Genomic DNA, 27421 nt, shown 5'->3' with positions numbered 1-27421 from the left:
GCTACAGTATAGGGTGCATTATGATACGTGAGGGCTCGAATTGGCTTCAGTGGAAGATGTGACCAGAGCCATTTCCTGTGACATGGTGTGTGTATGAATAGGGCTGACAGTTTTTTATTGTCCTTTAATAGTGACAATTAAAGTGAGCTTGTGACTAACTTAAGTAACTCCTGTGTAAACACCCCTTGGGAGGTCTTGCGGGGCTGTTGTAAATTGATAACATGCTCATCCGTACTGACGGATACATTTGTCAGCAACTGTAACAAATCCCATTCAGTCTCTCCCGTCTCAATTCTAGACAAAGCCTTGTGCAAATGAAACCAGTACAAGGTTGTCATCTTTAAGCAAATATGTTAAGTGTTGTCTTTCGTGCTTTTCGTCTGAAAAGCGAGGGAGAGCCCAAGGGAGTGAGACTCATGCAAATAGAACAAATCCCATCTCTTCTCAGAGCAGCATCCCCCTCTTCTCTCTACCTCTCCCCTCTCTCTCTCTCTCTCTCTCTCTCTCTCTCTCTCTCTGTCTCTTTCGTCTCCCTCATGGCAGCTTGCTATGTTATCTTTGTGTGTGTCTCGGTGCGCTGACAATTTCTCCAGTGATCTAAGTTGGGGTGCATTAGAAAGTGGAAACAGCTGTCTGTTGCTATACTGAGAGACGTGTGTGCTCTACTGCAAAGACGAAGGATCATGAATCCTTGACATCCTCCCCTCCCACCCCTTCTACCCCTTCTACCATCTCATTTAGACACAGGGACTGTCTGCTCACTGTGTTTTTTTTGTTCTGACTGACAGCATAGCATAGGCATTTTCTAAAATGCATGTGGGTTCATTATCAGTTGCTTGTGCTTACACTTCATATCTCCTTCCTTCTGCCCTGTTCTCTTATTTATGCACACTTTCTGGATCTAAAGACATACGTTTCTATTTAGATCCTTAATAAACGTAATACAATCAAAAAAGGGATAACACTGGACATTAACTGAGTCCGTTATCCTACTTCTTGGCTTTATATCCAATAGATAGTGTAGTGTAGTTAGTGTAGGCTACTTCTGATTGGCTATTGTGTTACTTCCATAAACTCTTAGTGGTATTCATTTGGTCTTAAAAGGCACTAGGTCCATTTCTTTTGAAGCCCTTGTCTTTAAGGGGTTTAGCCCCAACTCAGATATATGCTTGACATTTACTGTACATGTTGTGGAAAGAGCAGCGTTTTTCAAACAGTTGCTTTATTCAACCTTTTCTGAAGATTAGTAGTTGACTGTTGTGTTTAGTGTATTTAGAGCCAGATTACCTCTAACCTTACCCTCACCTTAACCCTAGCCATCACACTTAAAACCATAACCAGTGGCTAAAGAAGATAGTGAAATGAGGAACATTTGCACATAGAATTGTAATATGCATACATCCTTCAAGAGAATAGTGCGAATGATATCCGTTAGGCATGATACCAGGTAGCAGTCAGTCATTAACACATCAATTGTTTGACTGACCAACATGTTAGTCTGCATAACCTCATCCGTCCTGATCTTTTATATAGATCGTACTATTCCACAGTATATTGAGCTTACTTAGTGGCCGGTAATAACTTTAAATGATTTCAAAATTCCTACAGCAAAATTCCTCACTCAGGCCATGTATGTCATATGGCTAATTTAAATAATTTAAATGTATCATAACGTTAAAGCCCTTTTCTTGCCATTTGAAACAATGAAATGTAGGTTTTGTTTCATCTCCTTCACATAAGCCTGTCTCTGTCTCTCTGCACTCATAAAGAGTGGAGGCAGCACAGAGCCTATTGGGGATTGGTTAGAATAGACAATCCCCAGGTGTACTAAACTAGGTTTAGCAGTAATGCTTTTAATCTGGACTTGTAGGAGATTCATGTGCATTCATAGATTTGCTTCAGTAATGATCATACCTCCAGTGGCAGTGAGAGAGACATTTTACCTAAATCACTGAGGTCCTCATTACACTGTTTACATTTTAATTAGACATGCTAAACTTTTGATTTCTAATGGCCATAATGATTGGAGATTTTCTCCTCTTTAGTTCAAGGGAGGCAGAGGCTCCATGCTGAGCATACAGTTATACTGTAAGGGCAGGAGGAGCCTTTTCTCTGGTGACAGCTCAACGTGCTAGAAAATATATATATTTTTAAAGGCCCAGTGCAGTCAACATTTTATTTTTGTATCATATTGTACAACATCTGATGAGACTAACATTGTAAAAGTCAGATTGTTTTAATCAGTTTTATTTCCTGATAGTTGCTGGTTGAAAATACAATCTACACAGGACCTAATCAGCAGGTTTGCATGGGCAGGAGTTTTGGCTTTCCATGGTGACATCACCATGCGGTAAACTGGTTAATATACCAATAACAAAAAGAGATGCAAATCTCTCTGCCAATAACAGCTAGTTTTCAGTTTCCCCCTTCCTACTCAGACCATGCCTGGAGCTGGCCCTGAGTGCTCTCTTAAACATGTTTGGGCTAGGGAAATTATTGTCAAATTGTTATCATATCAAGAAATCATCAAATATGTTTGATATTTTTAAAATTACAGTATATTCTTATGTATTAAAAGTTTTGCTCTTGCAAGGACTTGTATAGATGCCTGGACGTGGCTCCCTAAAGCCGATCTTGCCATGTGAGGTAGCCTATGGGATGGCAGGAAAGGTCAGACACTCAAGGATTCTATTCAACAAATTCTACAATTGAATGATTTTCAAAATTAGGGACATTTAAAAAATTGTTAGAGTTTATCATTCTGTTCTTGAGTATGTAGCTTAACATTGAACAACCTTGGGAAAAAAGGGAGGCGCTTTTTCCTGCTTCAAGGTGTTTCCTTGCATAATGCTTTTAGAGTTTTCTATAGCATTTGAAGTACCTCACAAGAGGATAAGAGAATATGTTACTGTATTGAAATTCCACTTGTCTTCTCACAAAACACATGCCTAATCTTTTGAGCGAGGCCACCATCCTTGGTAGCCTCCAAGCCCAGGTATTCAACAAGTCTGGAACAGAACAGATACTCGACTCAAGATTCAGGTCAAAGCTTCCAATTAACATTTTGTCTCTTTTTAGAGCTAGGGTAAATCTAAGATCACGCAATAGTTAACATTCTTTTATTTACTATAATATCCTCCTTGAGTGTTTGAAATTCATTGTATTATTCCAAGTTCATATTATCTTCTAGTCTCTTCATCTTGGTAAACTTTGTGTTGAATTGCAATTGGGAACATGGAAGGAGTCTGCGTGTGCTGTAATTCAGCCTCCATAATCATAATTTGTAAAATGCCAGGTTGATTTCTTTTAATTAGAGATTTTGCCACAAAAGACATTAGTAGCTGTACAGCTTCTTACTGACTATACCAGAATAGATTCACATAATGACACAGTAATTGTGTAATTACTGTATTGAAATGAATGTCTCAATAAAGTTACACATTAATATTCAAGAGACTAGGCATGCGTTTCCGTGAATCTGAAAGTCAATGTTTTAGCTGCTTTCCTGTCTTGGAAATTCCTTCTGGAATGATGAATAGAGTCATCACTTTGACTGGTTAATTGTCTCAAATTGATATTTTGATGTTTCACTAAAGAACACATAAAAGAAGTAAAATCTTAATTAGGAAGATGATCATAGGGAGACGAGCTATCAGTGGTGCTTACTAACTTCACAGTGATTCATTCATCCTCGGCGGAATTGTGTGGCTGACAGGTTGGCTGGGTGCCATGGACTAGCAGAGAGAACCTTGAGTGCCGGGGAGAGGATGGGTCTGAGGCCTGTCTGCAGGAGAGGAGAGAGGAGAGGAGAAGAGAGGGGCTGGTACACTGCCATGGAGGTTTAAGGCATCAGGCTGCGGCGGGCAGGCAGGCGGGCAGGCTGAGTGTGTCTGCGGTGTCAGTGACGTGATGATATCAACCAGTGCAGGGGTGAGTGAGTGCTACTGGCCGTGGTGGGGGGGGGGGGGGGGGGGGGCTACACTACGTAGTGTGATTATCTCATCCTGCCTTCTGCACTGGGGAGCGCGCCACTTTAGATGGCCAAGAGACAAACTGCAGACAACCCTGGCTCATCCTAGTCTTTTTCAAGGCACATTTCCTACGTCCTGGTTTTCTATTCGAGTTTAGACCAGGCTGCCTAGTTAAATAAAGTACACAATGAAACAAATGCTTGTGTCTAAAGTTAGTGTTTTGAAACGGAAAAGATTAGCACCGAGAACAAAGTGGTGCATCGCTCTCCGTTGTTTTCATAAAAGCAGAAACGTTTCGCATGAGCAGATGTGAAAAGCAGCCTATTTGTTGCCTGTTGATTGATATTGCTTATTTGGTAGACCAGCAGCAGCAATATATTACTGAACAGTATAATGCTCATCCTCAAAAGACTGGAGATGTATTTTATTGGTTAGGATATTGCAAACATCATCCCTCTTACTACCTTCTTCACACCAAGAAAAGAGTTTAAGATGACCCTATTTCTAGCCCCAAAGGTACAATATGTTTGGTTTCAAATGAGCTTAAAATGAGTTTCCATAAAGTTCATTTCAGCTCCTGCACAATACAAACACTCACTGTTGCACCGGGATGTTTATTTTTAGACAACGGGTGGGTCTAATCCTGAATGCTGATTGGTTAACACGGTTTGTAAATACTGTACATATAGAATGAATAATTCCCCACTGTGAAACCTTTGACCCTACCAATGTCCTGTGCTCAAATTGTGTGGACTAGGTGTGGATAGACGCAAAGCCAATATATGTGATCAGATATCTAAAGTTACTTGGACTACCATGAGTCCTTTGTCTCTCTCTCAGCCACAAGCAGACTACCCCATTGGAAACGGATAGCCATGGAAAGGCTTGTTTTTGCGTGTGGCCTATTTGACGTTCCCTCTTAGTGTCCACATGGAATTAGATTAATTTAAACCAGGGAAAAAAATAGTCCTCATGAAGAGTTCAGCATCATCCTGGAGCTTTATGAGGGCTGACACCTCTTTTGTGTTCATTATCGGGAAATCACCTCAGGGAGTAGTGTTGACTTTGCATGGTCTAAAATAGCTGTTACAGAGCACTGTTCCATGCTCTCTGGTTCACTTAGATTCCTGGGCTCGGGGGAGGGAGGTGGAAATACCCAATCAACGTTTTGCTGAGAAACCTTAAACATTGTATTAATTCTGTCTGTTTTGAAAAGGGAATCAAGTCAGCTAAAACCTATATTGGCGGTCTATCCCTCTCTAGTATGTTCTGACCTTTATTCTAGTTAAGCTGGTGCCTGGGGGAAAGTATGGACTCTGAGGAGACTTCGGTACAAACTAATGCCCCCTTTCGGAGAGTGGTTACCCATATTATATTGATCTCATGTTCTCTGATATTGTTCATTTTTTGTGTTTGAGGGAGGAACATGATATTGAGTCTGGTTAGTTGACTAACTATCGAATTACTGTAACTGACCAGTTGATTGGCACCCCAAAGTCAGCAGTACATACTGTATCGCTAAATCAAAATGTTCACTTCCAGTCCCGGCATTCGAGTGTCCTTCCTCTTTAGGCAAGGTTATATTATTCAAGTACTTACCACTCACTTAACTTCACTACCGTTTTCAAGACTAAGTATGACCTAGGTTTCTTTGTTTTGAAATGTGATATTTAAATGTAACAAAGGGAAAAAGTGTTAATTATTTTGGAATACAACAGGAATTAGTCACCAAAGAGGGTTCTTACTCAATAACTATTTCTAGCCAAAATATTATCATATTATATTTATGGAACATGTATTAGATTTTTATCAGCACACTTGGCCCATGTAGATTTATCTCTATGCCAAACCCTGACTGAATCTGCACCCCCCACATATTTAACCGTATCCCCAGAGCCCTCAGCCACCCCTATTGTTTCCATTATTCACTCCAAAAGTTTCACGTAGTATGGGAGGCTAGGGGGGCGATTTTTTTTTTGTCTGACTAAATGTATCTAGAGCAAAGTCACTGCTTTATGCAAAATTTGCTCTGCCTTGGGAGGCAGCGGTTGCATGTAGGAGGAGTGAGTGCTTGGACAGGGGATGAGGCATGTATGGTGGCAGGCTGTGTGTGCCTGTCAATCTGTCACCCAGGCCTAACATTCATCCCTAGAGATACCTGGGGGAGACCCCACCAGCACCCAGTCTGCCTCAGCTGCCGGCCACGCGGTGACAACAGCTTCCCACAGAGAGGGGAAGTGTCATTGTATATATGTAAACTAGTGACAGATGACTGGAGACATGCGGTCCGTAGACACTAGGGCTGAAAGTAAACTAGACTGCTTGTTTGCCTCTCTCTCCCCTTATCCCTCTCCATCCTGGACTAAAGAGACAAAACATCAAGCTCCACAACCGTGGTGGAATACATTGACAACAAAGTCAAAGATATGAATGAAAAGGATGCAAATCATTTGGCATGAAAGTGGCATACTACATGTGGAAGCTTGTGTTTCTTTTTGAAAGGCCTTTGCTAATAATTGCCTAGGAGTGAAGATTTTGTGTGTAGGCCTTCAGGCAGCTTTTCTAGGTCGCTGAGGTTATGAAGGTCAGTGTTACACTCCCAGCAGCCTTACTTCAACCCTCACTCTGGAAATAGAACATGCAACGTCACATCGAGCCAGAGAGGATGTGGATTCCAGGCCTCAGTGGCCAGAGGCTGCACATGTGGAATCTGCTCGGGTATTTGACCTGAGTGTTTGAAACGTGGAATGCTCCCTGTGGGTTGTTGTTATTTCATGCATACCCAAATGAACAGCTCGGTGATAGCCTTGTGCAGAGCGTTCGCGTATTGTAGAGACTTACTGTTGACTATTCATCAAGGGGACTCGTAAGCCTACCAGCCAAAAGCAGATTTGCTAAACATTATGCACACTAGCTGCAAGAGAGCCAAAATGGAATGAATAAATCAGAAACGTGTTATGAGGGAAATATTATCTGTAAAACATTGCCCTTTTGTAGGCTAGTCATCAGGATACAACAGACTATTCTCACCATAACAAGTTTTCAGTCTGAACAACAGAAGATGGGCTTTTAAGACTGTTTATTGCCCAGTGAGTGCTGGGTCAGGGATGATGGTAAATACGGAATGGGGTAGTGGACATAAATCTTCTTGATAAAGCAATAAGGCCCGAGAGGCCATGGTATCTCATGAAAATGGGTATTGCTACGGGGCGTTGTTAGACACTGAGTAACATTAACAATATACTGTATCATGGCCCCCAGTGCATTATCGCTTTATTAAAACACGTCCACCCACATTTCCATGAAAGAAAGGTGATCAAATGTTTCACGAAGATCCTGCCGCAAATCACTGTTCAGTTACTAAGCAACAGTACTAACAATACACCACCGTAGGACGGCAATATGTAGGAGCGCAGAGTTTAAACAATGGCTCGTGAAACCCCATAATTTCCCCATGAATACAACCTCATTGCCCACTACCATTCTCACAAAAATCACTGTAGAAAGAGTAACTAGCAAGCTTCAATTTTGCTGTCACAATTTGTATTTGTGGCAAAATCAAATCAAACAGCAGTGAACTGTTCCAATATTGTCAATACTCTCTCAAGTAACTTATTTACAATAAGGTAAACTTCTAGTGCCGTTTTACTGGTCAGCTTAATATTATGGTTTGGAATTAATCACCATTAATTAATGAGGAGACGTCTGTTGCAACCAACATAAATGGACATGACAGAGAGGGATGGGGAGCAGTGTTAATTGGATGGCGCAGCGGTGACTTTTGCGTGAACTTTTTCTGCATTTGATCATTCTTAAAATGTGATTGCACCACATGATGGCTTAGGCTCACTTAGACTCGGAGCCATGTGTCTTTACTGTATGAGCGAAGCATCTGATGTTACGGTCTGTGTCTGCCGGTGGAAAAAATCCATCAGCTCTGATGAGATCCTGCACCTTAGAGCATACCCATGCCAACCTATTTATTTTAAGCCCAAAGACTGATATTGTGCTATTTTTAGTTCCACACAATTCAAAGAGACAATTCACATTTGAGCAATGGGTGGGTGACCTTAGGTTGTGTATATTGATTGGGATTTGTTTCTTAATAGAATTGTGTCTAATTAATTCGATTTTAATTGGGAGAAAGCAGAACATGCAAATGCAGCACATTCTGATTCGATCGTTATTTAAACTGCGTAAAAAAAATTGTACATCAGCGTCTACTTAATGGAATATCGTTGTTCTTTGTTGCGCTTTGTATTGTGCTTTAAGTAGTAATCAGAACAGGTAATTCTGGTGTGGTGGAACAATATATATCTAATGGGTTAAGGATAAATAAGACATTAGAAAGACATCTGTTTTATAACTGCCTTGTCTTTTAATTATCATCGATGACCATCATTCCCTGTACCATATCTATTTAAAGCCCAAATGCAGGGATGTTAGAAATGAACTTTCGCCCTCAGTCATTTCCCAATTTGTAAAGGAATGTTTTGGAATAATTCATTCTACTGGGCTTCTTGGCTCATTTCCTCAAAATCACTGTCCTCTTAGCGGGCCGCCCCCTCCCTGTCATCAGCACCGCCCACACTGGTTTGCACTGGGCCTCACTAGACACCATGTCATTGCTCCAGACACCATCAGCCACCACCAGCAACCCAATCAGCAGTTTACTGCCAATGGCCTCCATTTCTGCCCATTAGGCTGACCAATGACCAATGTTAACCAGTGAAGCGTATTGTAAATGTGTACTACGCTAGTGTGCTGATGCCCCTCTGGTTCCTGTTACAGTAACTCACCCACTGGGCAAAAACAGGTTGAATCAACGTTGTTTCCGTGTCATTTCAACCCAAAAATCAATGTGATAACGTTGAATTAACTTGGAAAACTGATTGGATTTGCAAAAAGTAATCAACTTAAAGAGCATTTCGTCTTTTTTTCAATCAACTTTTAACCTATATGCATTGATATGGTGATTTTTTGTTGTTGTTGATTTCACGTTGAATTCACGTTGGTTGACAACTCACCCAAATGTAAATCAAAACTAGACGTTGAAAAGACGTCTCTGCCCAGTGGGCAGAGATCCCAGTTCCATGGTTTAAATGATCCCCCATTCTTTCCTGAGATAATACTATAAATTCTACAATATTCTGGATTCTCTTGAGATTTTGCAGAAAGCTTTTGGCAAAAAACACCCCAATTTGTATTGATTGGCCACTTGATTAATGTAGCGTTCTAGCGATGACAAGTCATGGAAGATGAACAGCCCTGAAGTGCATCATTCATTTTTGGCCCGACGTTTAGTTCGAGGGAGGCACACAGTGTTCCCATTAAAGTCAAATGTGTTTATACTGCTTATCACTGCATGTTTGTCAGTTTGCAAGCTGCTTGTTATCTCCCCTTTGCTCAACTCAGCTTTTGTCTTCTCAATTGCATTAGTTTAGTGATGTCTTTTGTCTCGGTTGCCAATCAATACTGAGATGACAGCTGAATCCAGGCAGTGAGAACTCATACACAGATAAATAGATCTGTCTGAATCAGGAGGTCCTAAGGACCATCCAGCACAATGGGACTGCCAAGATTTACTGAGGCTATGATGTTTTCTCCATGAAACTTCTGACTAGCTTTGTTAGAAACTTTATTTGTCTCTCCACTGAATAGCCGTGATATATTCTCGGCTGTAGGGCTTTAACTATATCTACAATAAAACACCCGAGCAGATTGAAAATTACGTAAATGATAGGAGGTTTTAAAAAAAACGGTGAACTGAGTGATACATAGTACACGTAGTAATCAGATTCTATGGAAGTGTAACTGTACTGCCCTCGCCACAGAGCACTTACTGGGCAGTGTGTGCCGGTGGGCGAACCAATCTCCCAGACAGCTCTCTCCTTGTAAAAGTTCCTCTTTATAGTTTCCCTACTTCACTTCAGTAACTTTATTACAGTATAGCTGAGAGATTTCTATTTCATATTGACCTAAGATTGCTTCAGTTGTCTCATTTCACCTTTTGTCTGGCTTGTGTTGGAGAAATGACCTTCCTCCACACCGGCAGTCGATAGTGACCATACAGTAGAATGCTTCAGGGAAAGTTAGTTACGGTGACAGACAAAGTTCCTTTCTTGGTTCGTTTAATTAAATAGTTTCAATTAGTCTTCTATTGAAAACTGTAATTGTTCTATAGATAGGAGGTAATTGAATAAAACAATAGCCTTGTCGTCTTTTGTGTAAAAGACAACCATTTTATTGTTATTGCTGGCCTGTCTCTATCATTGTCTGTACAAAGGCCTCTTGATAGATGTAGTTTCTGTCATTTCTGCACGAGTTTGATAGAAGTAACTCCCCCTACAAGTGAACTGTGCCGAGTTGTATCGTTCGTGGGCCTAGTTATGTTGGATTTATTGTTCTTTCATAGAAGATGGGATCTATTCCAGCGTTATTAAACTATGTGGATGCCTTTTCCTTACGGAAGAGCTGAGTTCACTTCAAGAAAACCCCAAAAACTATTCCCCTAGTAGAGGAAAGGTTGAGTTAGCAATATTTTGTTACACACAGTGTGGATGGAGTTGTGCAGCACAGAGAAAAGGAGATGCTGACCAGGGGTTGTTACTTTAGTCTTTTAAAGTGTGTTTGTGTTTGCGGCGCACCTAGCAGAGAAATAGCACACCCCAGACTGGCCCTAGAGTGAGGAGACGTCCTGAAATGTAGACATCCAATGCTGAAATGTCTGTCACAAGAGCCTTCAGAAAGTATTCACACCCCTTGACTTTTTCTACATTTTGTTGTGTTACAGTCTGAATTAAAAATGGATACAATTTAGATTTATTGTCACTGGCCTACACCCAATACGCCATAATGTCAAAGTGGAATCATGTTTTTCGAATGTGTTACAAATTCATTAAGAATGAAAAGCTGAAATGTCTTGAGTCAATAAGTATTCAACCCCTTTGTTATGGCAAGCCTAAATAAGTTCAGGAGTCAAATTTGCTTAACAAGTCACATAATAAGTTGCATCGACTTATGAGCAATACTAATGTTTAAGATGATTTCTGAATGTACCCCACAGTCGAGCAGTGAATTTCAAACACAGATTCAACCACATAGGCCCGGGAGGTTTTCCAATGCCTCTCAAAGAAGGGCACCTATTGGTAGATGGGTAAAAAAAGGCAGACATTGAATATCCCTTTGAGCATGGTGAAGTTATTAATTACACTTTGGATGCAAGTGTCCTTCCTAACTCAGTTGCCGGAAAGGAATGAAACAGCTCAGGTATTTCACCATGAGACCAATGGTGACTTTAAAATAGTTACAGAGTTTAATGGATGTGATAGGAGAAACTGAGGATGGATCAACAACATTGAAGTTACTCCACAATACTAACCTAAATGACAGTGTCACACCCTGGCCTTTGTTATATTGATTTTCTTAGGTCAGGGTGTGACATGGGGGATGTTTGTGTGTTTTGTCTAGTTTAGGGTGTGTGTATTGTTTAGGGGGTTTTGTAGAATGTATGGGGTTGTGTTCAGTGTAGGTGTTTAGGAAAGTCTATGGTTGCCTGATTTGGTTCTCAATCAGAGACAGCTGTTTATTGTTGTCTCTGATTGGGAGCCATATTTAAGGCAGCCATAGGCTTTAGGTGTTTGTGGGTAATTGTCTATGTTCTATGTTGCATGTGTGCACTTAGTTCGTTTTAGCTTCACTTTTGTTCGTTTAGTAAGTGTTTGTTTTTCTTCATTAAAAGAAGATGTCTTTTTTCCACGCTGCGCCTTGGTCCACTCATTCGTCTCATAACGATCGTGACAGACAGAATAAATAGAAGGAAGCCTATACAGAATTAAGATATTCAAAACATGCATCCTGTTTGCAACAATGCACTAAACTAATACTGCAAAAAATGTGGCAAAGCAATTCACTTTTTGTCCTGAATACAAAGTGTTATGTTAGGGGCAAATCCAATACAATATGTTATTGAGTACCATTCTCCATATTTTCAAGCATAGTGGTGGCTGTATCATGTTATGGGTATGCTTGAAATCGTTAAGACTGGGGACTTTTTCAGGATAAAAAATAAATGGAATAGAGCTAAGCACAGGCAAAATATTAGAGAAAAACCTGGTTCAGTCTACTTTCCACCAGACACTGGGAGATGAATTCACCGTTCAGCAGGACAATAACCTAAAACACAAGCCTAAATCTACACTGGAGTTGCTTACCAAGAAGACAGTGAATGTTCCTGAGTGGCCGAGTTACAGTTTTAACTTAAATCTGCTTGAAAATCTATTGCAAGACATGAAAATGGTTGTCTAGCAATGATCAACAACCAATTTGACAGAGCTTGATGAATTTTGAAAAGAATAATGGTCAAATGTTGCACAAACCAGGTGTAGAAAGCTCTTAAGAGACTTACCCAGAAAGACTCTAACGTGTAATGGCACAGGGGGTTGAATACTTATCTAATCAAGATATATTAGTGTTTTATATTTCATAAATGTTTTACAAATGTTAGAATTTTTGTTCTACTTTGAATACTTTGAGTATTTTGTGTATATTGTCGACAAAAGTAACAATTAAATCCATTTTAATCCCACTTTGTAACACAACAAAATGTGGAAAAAGTCAAGGGGTATGAATACTTTCTGAAGGCACTGTATATGGACACTGGGGAATAGCGGCATTATTATTTTTAAAAAGTTGACTGTTTGAATAGCACAAGTAGATTAGTAGTTTGTAAGTCTGCCAAGACCGTATGCTGCTACCATTCTGGCCCATTTCCATTACCTGTCTTCCTAGGCTTACTGTAGAGTTAGTCAGGGGCCTTGAAACAGAGCAGTGCGATGCCTGTGGATGATGGTGGTCAAACCTATCATTGTAGACCCAGCGTCTTGTAAACAAAAATCCATACACTCTTTCCTGCAGATTGGTGTTTTACATCAACATTGCGTTGGCAGGAATCAGATTATTAACACTTTTAGTCCGTTGTAAAGTCTAGTGGGTGGAAGTGTGAAGTAATCACAGTAGTGAATCGGACCAGTGAACAAGGAAATTTGTTCATTTCCAATGGGGCCGGCCTATTGGTTTGTGAATCAAATGACTGGCTCCTCGTGTCATTAAACCGCTGAGATGCGGTAAAAATCTGATAAGTGATAAATGTGTTAAACACCCAGAATACTTTCTTCCTCCTCGTTTTTTCTCTTTATTGAAGACATCCTTGTGGGGATAGGACTTCTGGGACTGGGAATGGGGACGTCGGTGATAGTGTGGATTTTGGTCAATGAGCCTTAGTGTAGCAAGGTCGCCGTCCTCAGCTCCTCTCCTTTGAAGTGTGTAAGAGATCCCTGAGGAGGGATGGAGTACCCATCCTTGAACAGAGTTTGCAGAGACTTGCAAAACCCCTGCTTACATTTTCTTAATGTTCTCTACGGTTAAGTAGAGCACATTTGAAACAATAACTAGTATTCTATAATTCTTCAGCTTCACCATTTGTACTGTATCATACTGTAAAGCCTAATTGTATTATTTTCCATACAAGAACATTGGATTGTTCTCAGTTTCTGTGTTGAGGGCTGTTGATTTGCATGTCTGAGGATTTAACTGTACTTAAGACGTGTAATCGAATAGGTTGCCTTGCGTGTCTCTTGGCCTCAATAGTCATGGTTTAATGAGCATCGCTTGGACAGAACAATGACGGCTCAGAAACACTCTCAACCCCATGATTTTGTATTACGGTTAATCAGAAAATGGCAAATACAAGACACTTGTTTCTTTCCAAAGCCTATAAAATGAAACTAATCGTCATTTTGCATAATTCAGAGTAGAAGTACTGTTCACACTTGGCACATTGAACCATCCTCTGCTCTCATACGTTGGAACAACCCATTTGATGCCTCTAAGCTCCGGTGAGTTTGTTTACAAATGACAGATCAATATGTTATTATTATACTCTCTGTAGTTCAGATGTCAGCCAAGATAAGTTTCTCCTGAGAATCCCCAATAGTATCCAAGGATAGAGAGTTGCTCAAGTTGTTTTCTTATTCAGTCAGGGACACTAATATATCAATGGCTCAGTATAAAAGTAAACCGAACATGTTATATAACGATAGAACTGTGCTATATGTGAAGAAAGTATTCTTATCTTGGGAATGAGGAGTAAACCTTTTTCGACAATATGGAAATGTGTGGATATGTGTGTTCATTAAAAGTATGGACTGATCTGTGAGTTTGAGAGTCCGCGCTAGTTTCATAGTTCAGTCATGATGCGAGAACAAGCATACACTTGTGTTGAAGTACGGTTGGGTTCTGCCCTGCAATGTTCAGAGGAGAGTCTGATGTTCTAGTTTTGATGTGTTAAACTTTCAGTCAAATCTAAGACATGCTTTTTACTTGTTCATTGAAATGACTTTACACTATTGTCTAATTTAATGGCATACTCTATTGCCATTGTGGAGAGAATCATATGGATCCCCGTGCAAGTTTCACTCAAATGAATTATTATAACAATCTACACAGGCAGATAAAACAGGACAAGAGGTATTATGTGTAGGGATTTGCATAATGATGATGATTCATTGCTGTGCTTCAGCATTTCTGTATAGCGTTTGATGTTGAGGTCGAAATGTGTGCAGTACTTTATGGGCACACATATAAAGTGTGGAAATAAGAAGCTTTGTGCAAATTCAAAAAAAAAGACAATCATCGGCCAATGAGAATGCAACGGTAGAAGAGTTGAATAGGGATGGAGATTGGCGCAATACATGCATGTGCTTCCTTGTTTTGTCCGAGAGGGAGGGAGGGAGGGAGGGAGGGAGGGAGGGAGGGAGGGCTCCCAGACATCTAGTAGTGTCTGTTGTCTCTACCCACAGTGTCTGTTGTCTCTACCCACAGGATTAGGCTGCTTTGTGCTCATGATACTTTTAAGAACCGCCCCAAGTCAGGCTGCAGAAAATGGAACATTTTGACATGAAGCCGTTTCAATTATTATGATGTGGCTATAGTTTTCAGTCAAGCCAAAAGGACTGTGTAACGTGTGCATGTGTGTGTGTGTGCGTGCGTGCGTGCGCCCGCGTGGGTTTCTGTTAGATCTTAAACTGCCTTTTTTTGGTTGGGAGTCTCAGTTTGCTGGTTTTCATTGATCTTCATTGATCTGGTTTTATTTTATTTATATTTTCAATAAGTGATTGTGTTAGTTGAATTTACATGTACAGTATAGTATGTCTTTCATGTTCCAAATTTGCTGTGAAAAATTACTCACTTTGGGACTTAAAATCTGGTAAAGACCTTTAGATAGTAATTATGGAGCCTCTTTGTCCCAAGCCTCTACTAGACCAACCTTGAAATAAGTCACTTGAAAATGATTATTGCAACCATTATAAGATAATGGATAGTCATTACACTCCTGCTGTCATGTGATCTTGAAACATGATGCATCCATTGTACTTACCGGCCTCTTAATATCAGAACATACTGTTTGTAATGATTTATAGTTACTACAATTTAATGTGCATTGTGTCTTGGTTGTTGGCTCAATAATTAGCACATTTTATCTGATAAATGACCAAGCAGGAGGTGAAAAGCATTTTTTTTTGCTCTATTAATGTCAGTGGGAAAAAAACTGACTGGATCTGTTGTTTTGAAGAGAGATTCGTTTCCACAATAATAATTCAAGCCTCGACATTTCTATTTCTCTCCTGCCGTGTCTGAGTTTATGACTTCATTTTTCCCTCTCCACCTGATATAAAAGGTATACAATTCATTGTTGGCTACGTCAACTCTCTTGAATAATCAAGGTGCTATTATTGTTTGTAACCCATTTCAATTCAACCACAGACAATGACAATTTGTTTAGTAGAATTGATGTAATATCACATATTTCCTTATCCTGAAGCACTGTAAACAAGTCCCTATGTCGTCCATCTAACGCAATCCGCTGAAAATAAGCACCTGTGCCTGATGGCAGCCTGGGTATAAATAAAAGCATTGGGATACAAGTTGGATACAACTGAAGTATATTTGGAGACTTGGAAACCTGTTTGTATTTACTGTATAGTGTAGCAGGCCCACGTGTGCTGGGTAAATGCCACAGTGAGACACTCGCCTCTATTCCCTCAGGGATATATTGTCGGAGGTAAGAGTGCTTTTGCTTCCAGGGAAAGGGAACAGGCACATTGTATCACTGAAGGAGCTGGCTGCTTTGAAAGGAATAATCTGTGTTTACTAGATTGAAATGATTACAGCTCTGTGACAGCGGGCTGCCTCTGTGTCTCTGAGAATAGCATCATGAATATTACTGTGATTACAAAGAGTGGCCTTGTCACAGGAAATTGACTGTTTGATTGACAGGCCAACTACATTAATGTAATAATGATAAGTGCACTGTAGATTTACACTCATATCCCGATTGCCTTGGAATCGTCTGGAATCTGTTAGCTAGCTTCCATTCTCTTAATCGGTGTGAAAGTAACCACAATTAACCACAACACCACTGTGATGTTGACTGCTGTCTCTGACCATATTCAAAGGTAATTACTTGATTAATTGTGGTTTGAACATTTAATTAGATTACCATACCCTGGAGATAAGGTGAGGTAAGGTGACAAAGTCAGTCTGTTGCACTGTTGAATCCTGAAAGATGTATTAGTTGTTATGAGTGTATGGTTCATTTGAATCATCAGATAGCAGAAAATGATCCGCACCAGCGACGAACAGAGCACCTTGCACTCTCCTCTGTCAAATTCATTGACAGTGCAGTCTGGCTGAGAAATGGATGGGTTGAACCCGTGAAAAAGACAGTGACTGAGGAAGGCATATCTTTACTAAATGAGGGGTTAAATGGTGCCCTGTGGTCTAAAGATTCGTCGGAATTACTGCCACATGGATCACTAAATTGAGTTTAGATGTTCTTAACTTTATATGTGAGATGAATGGGCTTCAGTTGCCAATACCGATTACTACTAGATATTGCGTTACAGTTCTCTCTCCCTTCGAAATAGCTCGAGTGAATTTGAATATGAACGAGCTTGTTTTTATTTATACATGTAATTAATGTCTGTCGACGGTATTTGCACGCTTGTCATATCGAGTGGTCTGTGTTTGCAATATAAAAGCAAAAGCTCTCGTAATTATGTTTACATCCACAGATGAAAATCCCAGGGCTGTAATGATCAGTAATTATAAAATATTTTTTCCGGCGTGTCTACTGCCTCAGCTGTAACTATATATTGTGTGCTGTGGAGTGCAGAGTTTGTGCAGCTTAATTATGACATTGTACACGACTAAATGTACCAGTCTGCTTCAGCCCTGCAAAACACTTCCAGTGCATAATCACGCTCAAGTCTGACTTTAAAGAGCTCATTACAGTTCGTTTTCTAAAGAGCGGCTTATTAAACACAGTTACCTAATAAGCATCTTTGGTGGTGCAAATTGCTGGAAATGTTAATGAGTCTGATTAGGCCACGTTTCAATTACGACAGCTAGCTGTTACCTCAGCCCTCCCCCACCCCAAAAGAGCTAGGGAGAGGAGACCAGCTCTTTATGCTTGGGAACCTCCTAGAAGGCATTGCCCTCTCTCTCTCATTCTCCTATCTCCCTTTCTCTCTCTCACTCTCTCTCTCACTCTCTCTCACACACACACACACACACACACACACACACACACACACACACACACACACACACACACACACACACACACACACACACCTACGCACATACACACACAACTCGCACACAAAAAAGGAAAATAAAAAACGCTCTGCCACCTCTGTGCTTCCTTTCAGCAGCCCAGTAATGAATAGAGAATTGTGCAAGCGGCAGTCCAATTTGCGCACTGGGAAATTGGATGGACAAAGCGGAGATCCAGTCCTGTTTGCTTAAAAAATGGCCAAGGCTACCAAGATTAATAGTTCTCAAAAAGGTCAGTGTCTCTGTTTCATCGGAGATGATCACAGTAGCAGAAATTAAACATCATGCAATATCAATGCTTTGTCCTTCGTGATGTCTTTTATTAACATTACGAGTGTCAGATTCAATACAAAAACTCGTCATATGTAACTGTCACTAGGGACAAAGAGATTTGGAGGGTGCCATCTTGAAATTTGACCAACAGAGGAGACTGCTAAATTAAACAAAGAGTTTTGTGAGTTGCTAATCAGTGGAATTTGAGCTTAACGTTAAGCCCTCAGGCTGTCTGAAAACATTCCACTAACGGAACAGTCAATAATAATACCAATTGCAAGACAGAGAAAGGAAGCGGTGGATGTTGTTGTATTTGTATTTCTATAAATAAGGGATAATGGATGGTGTTCTAACGCAATGTGGACGTAGAAACTCATTATGCAAATCTAAATTATACTGTATGTCTATGGGCTGGATCGAATCCCCAAGCTGACAAGGTAAAAATCTGTTGTTATGCCCCTGAACAAGGCAGTTAACCCACTCTTCCCTGGTAGGCTGTCATTGTAAATAAGAATTTGTTCTTAACTGACTTGCCTAGTTAAATAAAGGTTAAATAAAACACAGTTGTCAATGCTAATGTCTCCCATGATGTGTGTAATCACATTTCATGTGGTTATTGGTTCAGATTGATGTCTTTCAAGTGTCCTCATATGCCCTGACTGAAAGTCATTGCTAGGCAATGATACAATTTTCTAACCGGACCAAGTTTGTTTATAGTTTGTCACACACGTTTCAAAGTGAAGTGTTCTGTCACTTTCTACAGAGAGAGGGATGGCTCTCCGCCCTCATCCACAGTTCAGTAGATGTTCACTTACTCGCTGTATTTAAATCATTTGGCTTTTTTGCTGGCTTTCCATTTCATTAAGCAACGGATGTTAAGGGATCTGATCTGAAAACTTTGCAAGGAGTGCCTCTTGGATTTTAAAGAGGATTTAAAGGAAAAATATATTTCTGCACTATGTACAGTTATTTGTACAATGGTGATATTGACAATGATACAGTGGTGGAAAAAGTACCCAATTGTCATACTTGAGTAAAAGTAAAGATACCTCAATAGAAAATGACTCAAGTAAAAGTGAAAGTCACCCAGTAGAATTCAACTTGAGTAAAAGTCTAAAAGTATTTGGTTTTGAATATACTTAAGTATCAAAAGTAAATGTCATTGCTAAAATATACTTACGTATCGAAAGTAAAAGTACAAGTATGAATAATTACATATTCCTTATATTAAGCAAACCAGACCTCATAATTTTCTTGTTTTTTGGGGTTTACAGACAGCCAGGGGCACACTAACACTTAGACATCATTTACAAACGAAGCATTGTTTAGTAAGTCCGTCAGATCAGAGGCAGTAGGGATGACCGGGGATGTTCTCTTGATAAGTCTGAGAATTAGAACATTTTCCTGTTCTGCTAAGCATTCAAAATGTAAGGAGTACTTTTGGGTGTCCGGGACAATGTATGGAGTAAAAATTACATCATTTTCGTTAGGAATGTAGTGAAGTACAAGTAAAAGTTAGAAAAAATATAGTAAAGTACAGATACCCCAAAAAACTACTTACAGTTGAAGTCAGAAGTTTACATACACCTTAGCCAAGTACATTTAAACTCAGTTTTTCACAATTCCTGACATTTAATCCTAATACAAATTCCCTGTCTTAGGTCAGTTAGGATCACCACTTTATTTTAAGAATGTGAAATGTCGGAATAATAGTAGGGAGAATTATTTTTTTCAGCTTTTATTTCTTTCATCACGTTCCCAGTGGGTCAGAAGTTTACATACACTCAATTAGTATTGGGTAGCATTGCCTTTAAATTGTTTAACTTGGGTCAAACATTTTGGGTAGCCTTCTACAAGCTTCCCACAATAAGTTGGGTGAATTTTGGCCCATTCCTCTTGACAGAGCTGGTGTAACTGAGTCAGGTTTGTAGGCCTCCTTGCTCGTGCACACTTTTTCAGTTCTGCCAACTAATTTTCTATAGGATTGAGGTCAGGGCTTTGTGATGGCCACTCCAATACCTTGACTTTGTTGTCCTTAAGCCATTTTGCCACAACTTTGGAAGTATGCTTGGGGTCATTGTCCATTTGGAAGACCCATTTGCGACCAAGCTTTATCTTCCTGACTCATGTCTTGAGATGTTGCTTCAATATATCCACTTAATTTTCCTTCCTCATCATGCCATCTGTTTTGTGAAGTGCACCAGTCCCTCCTGCAGCAAAGCACCCCCACAACATGATGCTGCCATCCCCGTGTTTCACGGTTGGGATGGTGTTCTCCGGCTTGCAAGCCTCCCCCATTTTCCTCCAAAGATAATGATGGTGATTATGGCCAAACAGTTCTATTTTTGTTTCATCAGAACAGAGGATATATATACTTTTGTACCTGTTTCCTCCAGCATCTTCACAAGGTCCTTTGCTGTTGTTCTGGGATTGATTTGCACTTTTCACACCAAGGTACGAGACAGAACACGTCTCCTTCCTGAGCGGTATGACGGCTGCGTGGTCCCATGGTGTTTATACTTGCATACTATTGTTTGTACAGATGAACGTGGTACCTTCAGGCATTTCTACACATTTATTTTCTGAGGTCTTGGCTGATGTCTTTTGATTTTCCGATGATGTCAAGCAAAGAGGCACTGAGTTTGAAGGTAGGCCTTGAAATACATCCACAGATACACCTCCAATTGACTCAAATGATGTCAATTAGCCTATCAGAAGCTTCCGAAGCCATGACATCATTTTCTGGAATTTTCCAAGCTGTTTAAAGGCGCAGTCAACTTAGTGTATGTAAACTTCTGACCCACTGGAATTGTGATACAGTGAATTATAAGTGAAATATGTCTGTTAAACAATTGTTGGAAAAATTACTTGTGTCATGCACAAAGTAGATGTCCTAACCGACTTGACAAAACTATAGTTTGTTAAAACAAGAAATTTGTGGAGTGGTTGAAAACGAGTTTTAATGACTCCAACCTAAGTGTATGTAAACTTCCGACTTCAACTGTAAGTAGTACTTTCAAGTATTTTTACTTAAGTATCTTACACCAATGATGTATGTTAAATGTGATAGACAACAATTGTTGAAGACTGTCTCTGGTGCCCAAATATGTATTCTATCCAATGTATTTGCTCATGCAAAATCATAACTTTATATTGTTAAGTGTACTGATAATGTAATAAAAGCCGTTCAAATCAGAGCCGGAATATTGTTTGAGGCCCTTATACACTTGAATGTGTTGTTGCAGAAAAAAAATGTACCACTTCAAATATCTTACTTTTTTGTATTGCTACCTCACCACCCACATGCATCAAGAGGACTTTACTAAGAGGACTAATAACCTAGAACATAAAGGATGAGTAATGCTAGAAATATCAAAAGGTATGAAGGTACATCAGTGAAAGTAACTTTTTGAATTCCCAAGACAGCTACAGTACAAACAGTCCCCTGGAACACCAACAACACTGAGTGTACAAAACATTAGGAACACCTTCCTAATATTGAGTTGCACCCCCTTTTGCCATCAGAACAGCCTCAATGTATATGGCATGGACTCTCCAAGGTGTCGAAAGCATTCCAAGCAGGGATGCTTGCCCATGCTGGCTCCAGTCTTTCCGAAAGTTGTGTCATCGGCTGGATGTCCTTTGGGTTGCGGACCATTGTTGATACACACAGGGAACTGTTGAGCGTGAAAAACCCAGCAGCGTTGCATTTGTATGGTAATAAGTTCTAGCCTGGAACCTACTACCAGACCTCGTTCAAAGGCACTTAAATATTTTGTCTTCCTCTCAAAGGCACACATGGACAACCCATGTCTCAATTGTCTCAAGTGACATCAATAAGGGATCATAGGTTTCACCTGGAATCCCCTGGTCAGTCTATGTCATGGAAAGAGCAGATGTTCATAAGTATTTTTTTTTGAGTATCTGTACTTTACTTTACAATTTATATTTTGGGCAACTTTTACTTTTACTTCACTGCATTCCTTTACATTTTACGCCCTACATTTTCCATGACACCCAGAAGTACTTGTTACATTTTGAATGCTATACAGGACAGGAAAAGTGTCCAATTCACGCACTTATCAAGAGAACATCACTGGTCATCCCTACTGCCTCTGATCTGACAAACTTTTACCTTTGATATATATTTAGAACCAAATACTTTTAGACTCTTACTCAAGTAGTATTTTACTGGGTGACTTCCACTTTTACTTGAGTAAATTTCTATTGAGGTATCTATACGTTTACTCAAGTATGACAATTAGGTACTTTTTCCACCACTGGATTTGCCCCAAAAATAGCATTTTGTATTCAGGAAAAAAAGTGAATTGCTTTGACACATTTTCTGCAGTGTTACTTTAGTGCCTTGTTGCAAACAGGATGCATGTTTTTGAATATGTTATTCTGTACAGGCTTCCTTTTTTCTCTCTGTCAATTAGGTTAGTATTGTTGAGTAGCTACAATGTTGATCCATCCTCAGTTTTCTCCTATAACAACCATTGAACTCTAACTGGTTTAAAGTCACCATTGGCCTCATTGTGAAATCCCTGAGTGGTTTCCTTCCTCTCCGGCAACTGAGTTAGGAAGGACATGTGTCTTTGTAGTGACTGGGTGTATTGATACACCATCCGAAGTGTAATTAATAACTTCACTATGCTCAAAGGGATATTCAATGTCTGCTTTTTATTTTTGACCAATAGGTGCCCTTCTTTGCGAGTCATTGGAAAACCTCCCTTGTCTTTGTGGTTGAATCTGTGTTTGAAAATCTCTGCTCGACTGAAAGACCTTACACATAATTGTATGTGTGGGGTACAGAGATGAAGTCATTCAAAAATCATGTTAAACACTATTATTCCACACAGAGTGAGTCCATGCAACTTACCATTACAAAAGGGTTGAATACTTACTGACTTAAGACATTTCAGCTTTAAATGTTTTATTAATTTGTAAACATTTTGAAAAACAGAATTTCACTTTGACACAATGGGGTATTGTGTGTAGGCTAGTGACCAAAAATCTCAATTTAATCCATTTTAAATTCAGGCTGTAACAAAACAAAACGTGAAAAAGTCAAGGGGTGTGAATACTTTCTGAAGGCTCTGTGTATTCTTCTCTGTTTCAAATGGCACTGACTTGTTATGTCTCTCAGAGATCAGTGTCTTGTTTTATAGATTGTATTGCCTGTGAATAGAGTTTCAGCTAGTCTGACAGGGCTTTTTTGCCTTGTGCTTTTCTTAATCATTAGCTTGGATGGTTGCCAGCCATGTGAGCCATAGGATGGATCTCTTTGACTAAAACCTTGTAAATTAACACAATTAGCGCAGCATCATCCTGCTAATTAGCTCCTGGTGTCTGGTTTGGCGGCTGGGCAAGCGGCTGGGAGGGAGTCATGGGGGAATCCACATTCTCGTCTGTTACTAGACAAACACTGCGCTGTAATCCGCCGCTGGATGCTCTTTGTTGGTTTCCTAAAGCCTTGGATAGGGATAGCTACTGGGCAATTTCATATGATGCTGATGCACGTGTGGCTGGCTAAGGAAGGGATGGTTTTGCAATGTGATTCTGTGTTTACTAATAGAGGTTCAAGTCGGATTAGCTTTGATAAAGCAATGTGTGCATGTGTGCAGTTTCAAATCTGTGTGTGTGTATGTATGTGTGTGTGTGTGGCTGTGTATCTGTGTTTCTTTTAATATTGTAAACACAATGATCTGTTTCTTTCTTGGGTATATCTTTCTTTGATAATCCCATGCTGAGTCTAAAATGACAGCATATGTAACAACTTGTGTTTGCAAATTGAGTTTAGGACTAAACTCGATGGTGCCTTTTGAGCCCTGGAGGCAATGAAAAAGCTAGTCTGGGAAGCGAGAAAGACAAGTACAGCATGTTTTTTCTCTCTCACCATGTAGACTGGGAAGCAGTAGGCAGACACAAGGCCGTTGTAATTCATGCCGGGCAGTGGGGTTTGTGTGATGAAAGCAACAGAGCGCTGCCTGGGAGATTGCTTTGCTGCACTCCTCGAAGCAGATTTGAAACTGTCTCGGAATGCCTTAGATGAGAGTTGGATTATAGACTGACCTGCAATGTCTATGTCATTCTGTTCTGTGCAGGGTGCATTATACTGTGCTAACCAGGTGTTGGGTCCCAAATCCACACACTGCCCATGATGTAATTGCTCAGCAGTGCCTATTTTACAGTAGAGGAAGTTAGTTGTATAATGGTATTGGGATTTGGGATATATTTGTCAGTTCATTCATTGCTACAAAGGCAACTTTTCCACCACGTTAAATGTACCAACTTCTAGACGCAACATACTGACAACACAAGAAAACTGACAATAAATAGCAACTACTATCTGATGGTATTTTTGACCCGTCTCTCTTTTTGTCTGGTGTTTAGGCCTAAAGATGCAGTGGACCCCAGAGCATGCACAGTGGGCTGAGCAGCACTTTGATATCTCCTCCACCACACGCTCTCCTGCACACAAAGTGGAGGCCTACCGGGGGCACCTGCAGCGCACCTATCAGTACGCCTGGGCCAACGACGACATCTCTGCACTCACCGCCTCCAACCTGCTGAAGAAATACGCAGAGAAGTACTCTGGGATTTTAGAGGGTCCGAGTGAGCGAGCGCTGCTCTGCTCCTATTCCGATGGCACTCCTGGACTCCTGAATGGACGTAAGTCAGAGAGTGAGTCCTGGCAGGAGGGGATTTACCCAATGAACTGCGCTCCAGATGTTATATCTGTGAGCAAATCTGGAATGACAGCTGCCCTTCCCCCAACAGACGTGTCGGCCAGCATAGGTAGCACCCCAAGGGGGGCCAGCAGCTTGACCGAGCCCAGCTATTCCAGCAGTAACTGTGGGAGTCACACAGCCACCAGTCTACACTCTGGTCTGTCCTCTCAGGAATACGCTACGGGTTACAATGGCTCCTACCTGCACTCTAGTTACAGCGGGCAGACCGCCTCAGGCCTCCCCTCTCCATTGCACAATGCTGGTCTCCTACAACCCCCGCCCCCACCCCCACCACCTCCCCCTACTCTAGTGCCCAGCTACAACGCGGGGTCTCCCAACCTCTCCAACTACAATTATCCTCCGACAGGGTATCCCCCACAGACAGCTGTTGCCCCTAGCTATAGCCCTGGGGGAGCTCCACCTCCCTCTGCCTATCTGCCATCAGGCATCGCAGCTCCCACGCCCCTACCCCCCTCTACACTCCCTGGCTATACCTACCAGTCCCATAACCATGCACCAATTGCACCAACACCTTTGAATGGCAGCTCAGCCAACTCATTGAAAAGAAAAGCTTTCTACATGACGGGGCATGGAGATATGGACTCCAGCTATAGTAATTTCAACTACAACCAACAGCGCTCCTCACAAAGCCCTATGTACAGAATACCAGACAACAGCATCTCAGACTCAAGCAGAGGGAATGGATTTGACAGGAATGCTGATCCGTCATCTTTAGCATTTAAGCACACGAAGCAGCCAATATCCTCAGATCAGCAAAGAAAATGTTGCAGTCAGTCTGGCCGAGCATTAACCCCTCCCTCCTATGGATCAACCAAAAGCTCTGTGGGAGGCCTGAGATCGGGCGAGTCCTTTGGAAAGTTTGGAACCCCCATAATGAGTGATCACAGTGAAGAGCATAGACAGCTCCTCTCCCATTCCATAGCAGGGTCGGACATTGGCAGCGCTACCTCATCCAGCCACACCGCAGAGGAGCAGCTGAAGAACAGTGATGCCAACCTCGTGGAGTTGGTCACCACAGAGATCCTTCAGCCCGGTCCCCCAGTAGACTGGAATGACATTGCAGGTCTGGAGCTGGCCAAAGCAGCCATCAAAGAAGAGATTCTGTGGCCCATTTTGAGGCCAGACATGTTCAGTGGACTTGCCACATTACCTCGGAGCCTCCTTCTCTTCGGACCTCAGGGAACAGGCAGAACACTGTTGGGCCGCTGCATGGCCAGCCAGCTGGGGGCTGCCTTCCTGCGGCTCAGTGGCTCAGCCCTGGTGACCAAGTGGCTGGGAGAGGGAGAGAAGATTGTCCAGGCCTCCTTCCTGGTAGCCAGGTGTCGCCAGCCCTCAGTGGTGTTCATCAGTGAGGTGGACATGCTGCTGTCGGCCCAGCTCAGCGAGGAGAGCCCAGTGAATAGGATCAAGAGCGAGCTCCTCATGCAGCTGGACAGTGTGCTGACCACAGCCGAGGACCACGTCCTGGTGGTGTGCTCCTCCAGTAAGCCTGAAGAGATCCAAGAGTCCCTGAGGAGGTACTTCACCAAACGGCTTCTCATCCCCCTACCTGACAGCACAGCACGACACCAGATAATCAGCCAACTGCTCTCACAGCACAACTATTTCCTCAGTGACAAAGAGTTGTCACTGCTGGTCCAGCGGACGGAGGGTTTTTCGGGACTGGACGTGGCACGGCTGTGCCAGGAGGCAGTAGTAGGACCGATACATGGCATCCCAGCTTCTGACCTCTCAGCCATCCATCCCAGCCAGATGAGACCAGTCTCTTACCAAGACTTTGACAATGTATTTAGCAAATTCCAGTCCAACATATCCCAAAAAGAACTGGACACATACACCGAATGGAATAAAATGTTTGGTTGCAGTCAATGAAACTGAAGCATTCGAACATGTGGGAAGGAAACCCCTTTCAGAAGGATACCGTTTAGAATTCTCAGTAAACAGGAAGTGGACAAGAGAATAATACAGGTAGTGGTGACTTTAACACCTGCAGTACAGTAAAGGCGTAAAGGTAGGCCTTAGAGAAGCAGAGGCATGCTTTACACAACGGCTGGCAATCTGCACACAACACATAGAGAAATATTATGTTGATGCTTGAAACTGATGAGGCCACGCATCGCCTACCAAGGTGCAAGTGGGTAGACTTTAACAGGATGGAACCCCTGTGTGTATATATCAGTTTGCTGTTCTGGAGATTTAGTTGCTATCAAGTGCCTGAAGTGGTGCTCTTTTATTTTATAAAATTATCTCTTCGCCTCACAATCTACATTGATGGCATGTGCTAATATAAAAAGCTTTAATATGAGACAAAAACTACAAAATTGCTTTTTTCCATTGAAACAGTATTCCTCAACTGTGTCTGTTTTGCTCTCTCTGTGGACAGTAGAAAGTACAAGTGTCACTGGTAATTTGAACCCTAATTTATAGACATCGTTTATTTTGATGTTCTCTCTTTATGAAAACTCAGGAAAGTGATTGTGATATGTACAGTACCTCAAAGATTGTTTCAAAGCACTAAACATTTGGCTTGCGTTTGAATTTGCATTATCAAAAAATGGAGGGTTACGGTACCTCGAAAGGCTAAAAATGAGTATGACATTGAATGTACCAGAGTAATTCTGGAGTATTTGGAAGACAAAAGGAGAAGTGTCGTGTTTTTCTTTGCAATTTCCCAAGTGAAGAATCCTATTGTGAATATAGTTTTATTTGATATGTGGCAAAGATGGAGGAATGACGTTTCTTTGA

At 41.1% G+C, this 27421-nt stretch overlaps 1 protein-coding gene across 1 annotated transcript; it reads left to right on the top strand.

Annotated features, from left to right (window-relative positions):
• The first annotated feature begins 24317 nt into the window (after positions 1-24317).
• LOC120057859 (fidgetin-like) lies at positions 24318-26708 on the top strand. Its single transcript, XM_039006326.1, has one exon. It carries the CDS (start codon positions 24326-24328, stop codon positions 26546-26548), a length of 2223 nt encoding a protein of 740 aa, XP_038862254.1. The 5' UTR covers positions 24318-24325; the 3' UTR covers positions 26549-26708.
• Positions 26709-27421: the final 713 nt, after the last annotated feature.

The sequence above is a fragment of the Salvelinus namaycush genome, chromosome 13, assembly GCF_016432855.1.
Source record: "Salvelinus namaycush isolate Seneca chromosome 13, SaNama_1.0, whole genome shotgun sequence".
NCBI classification, from domain to species: Eukaryota; Metazoa; Chordata; class Actinopteri; order Salmoniformes; family Salmonidae; genus Salvelinus; species Salvelinus namaycush.
The sequence above is the reverse complement of the archived record's forward strand: the minus strand, read 5'-3'. Positions and strand labels throughout refer to the sequence as shown.

Coding starts and splice junctions, on each gene's coding strand:
- LOC120057859 (XM_039006326.1), top strand. CDS start 24,326: ATGCAGTGGACCCCAGAGCATGCACAGTGGGCTGAGCAGCACTTTGAT.